General features: G+C 39.3%; 1 protein-coding gene across 1 annotated transcript in view; it reads right to left on the bottom strand.

The window, feature by feature from the left end:
- LOC106531497 (electrogenic sodium bicarbonate cotransporter 1) overlaps positions 1–2043 on the bottom strand; it is a gene marked incomplete in the record, with an annotated part of 80724 nt that overhangs the window by 2737 nt on the left and 75944 nt on the right. The window contains 4 exon segments of the mRNA XM_014027375.1: positions 825–896; positions 1178–1271; positions 1397–1561; positions 1638–1811. Coding sequence (XP_013882829.1) covers positions 853–896; positions 1178–1271; positions 1397–1561; positions 1638–1811 — 477 coding nt within the window.

Here is a 2043-nt window from a genome sequence, read left to right as displayed (position 1 = left end):
ACAGTAAAATGTCAATTATGTGCAAAAATATATTAGTTGGAACTAATTTGGAAAAATAAATGTGAAGGTCCATTAAATTATAAAATGTGAGGTAAAGCTCTCCTTTTTAAAATTAATTGGTGCATTTTTAATTGAATTTGTTTATTGGTCCATTTGTATATTTCTGCTTTTTTTCTAGTTATGTCAGTGTCGGTCCTCCATACTGCAGAACTTGGTAATTCAATGTCTGAATCAGGTGTGTTGGAGCAGGGAAAACATAAAACCTGCAGGGCTGCGGCCCTCGAGGACCAGGATTGCCCACCCCTGCTCTAACTATTCAGTATGCTGGTTTAAAGTTTCGAAGGAAAAGTAAAAAAAAAAAATTGAGTTATGCCTAGACAAATAGCTTAGGCAAGCTAGCTAACCAGGAAATCTGCCATATGTTCAAACAACAGTACATAATCAGATAAAAATCATAAAGTTAATACAAGGGTCAGTTTTAATTTAGTGGAACAAATTTTAAATTCACTGAGGCACAGGGGGGCGCTGTAAACCACAAAAACTTCTCACGCAAAAATGGCTAACTGGATATTCATGAAACTTTGCACGGACCTTTGATTCGAACCTAAATTTAAAAGATCGTTATGCACAAATAAAGTGGGCGTGGCCTATACTGTCTTAAATGAAAAATTTTACTAAACGGAGCCTAAACTGTCAGAGATTTTGAGAAGTTTTTCACAGCAAAAATAAAGCACACCAACTTCTATATATGTTTGCCTTTTTTTCTAACTCAGAATGAATAACTTGTGCATTTCCTTTCAGAATAAAACCCAAACTGTACTTACTTAAACAGCGGGACAGTCAAAGTAGTGCTCAGCACGGTGAATTGGGGTCAAGGAAAGTCTGCGGTTTATTTCCTGAAAGAAAAAAAACACATAAAAACACTTTAAAAAGACACGGTGACAACCTTGTTAAAAATCAAATGAAGCAGATGAACAGAGATGAAGAAAGCAAGCACTGCAATGTTTCATTTAGGGTTCATAAATATGAAGATCATCATCACTAACAGTTCAAGCCGGCAGGCTGAAGTCAGTACTAGAGGGTCGGTAAGACAGGAAGAGTCAAGCACACAGCTTTAAGAAGCAAAGGTTGAGCAGCTCTCAGAGCTGGAGCAAACCAAACCCCAGCTAGTACTCACTATCCATAGATTTATCCCCCAACATGGGCTCCTGCTCCATCATCTCCATAGAGATTTTTATAGTGGGGATACTTTCATGGAAGGGGTAGTCGGACTGTGGGAGGATGGAGGGAATATATTAAACACTTTGTTCTTTCTTTTAAAGGTGAGGATCTACTGGACACTCTGCTGACAAACACAGAAACTCATAGTGATCATATCAAAAATCAGTTTACATACAAAGTCGATTTCACTGTCGATGCTTCCTTTCTTCTTGTTCTTTTTTGACTTCTCGTCCTCTTTCTTTTTCTTGTCCTTCTCTGGAATCACGTCATCCAGGTAGCTGAGGTCGTGTTGGGAGAATACGTAGTCCATTGCCCTTCGGACAGCGACCAACGCCAAAATCTTTCAGAGCAGACGGTTTGAAATCAGATTTAAAGCTCCAAGCTGTGAGCTGCTGTTTGGCTTTGTCGTTTCTCACCATGACAGGGAAAATAATGGCGGCCCCAGTGGACTTGAGGATCCAGAGGAGGGCCAGACACACGGCCTGGATGAAGGTGAAGAGGTGGATTCGTCTCTGGGGGACGTGGCGCAGGTAGATCAAGTCCGGTTGGTGCTTGGCAGGCATGAGGAGCAGCTGCAGGCGATCCATGAACTGAAACGCGTAAACAGAAAAGAAAAGGTTAAGAAGCTGTCGCCAAAATAAACATGAAGGATGCCATGGGGGTGCCGTTTGTAAAGTTACACAGTCAAAAATTACCACCAATGTTTTTGTTTTATTTAGACTTTTATAAGAAAAAAAAAAAACAACAGATTTATTTATCAAAGTCAGTTTTTCACCATATGATTCAAACATTTATAAATGTCATAGTTTATAAACTAAATAT

This window comes from Austrofundulus limnaeus, unplaced genomic scaffold (assembly GCF_001266775.1).
Source record: "Austrofundulus limnaeus strain Quisiro unplaced genomic scaffold, Austrofundulus_limnaeus-1.0 Scaffold643, whole genome shotgun sequence".
NCBI classification, from domain to species: Eukaryota; Metazoa; Chordata; class Actinopteri; order Cyprinodontiformes; family Rivulidae; genus Austrofundulus; species Austrofundulus limnaeus.
The sequence above is the reverse complement of the archived record's forward strand: the minus strand, read 5'-3'. Positions and strand labels throughout refer to the sequence as shown.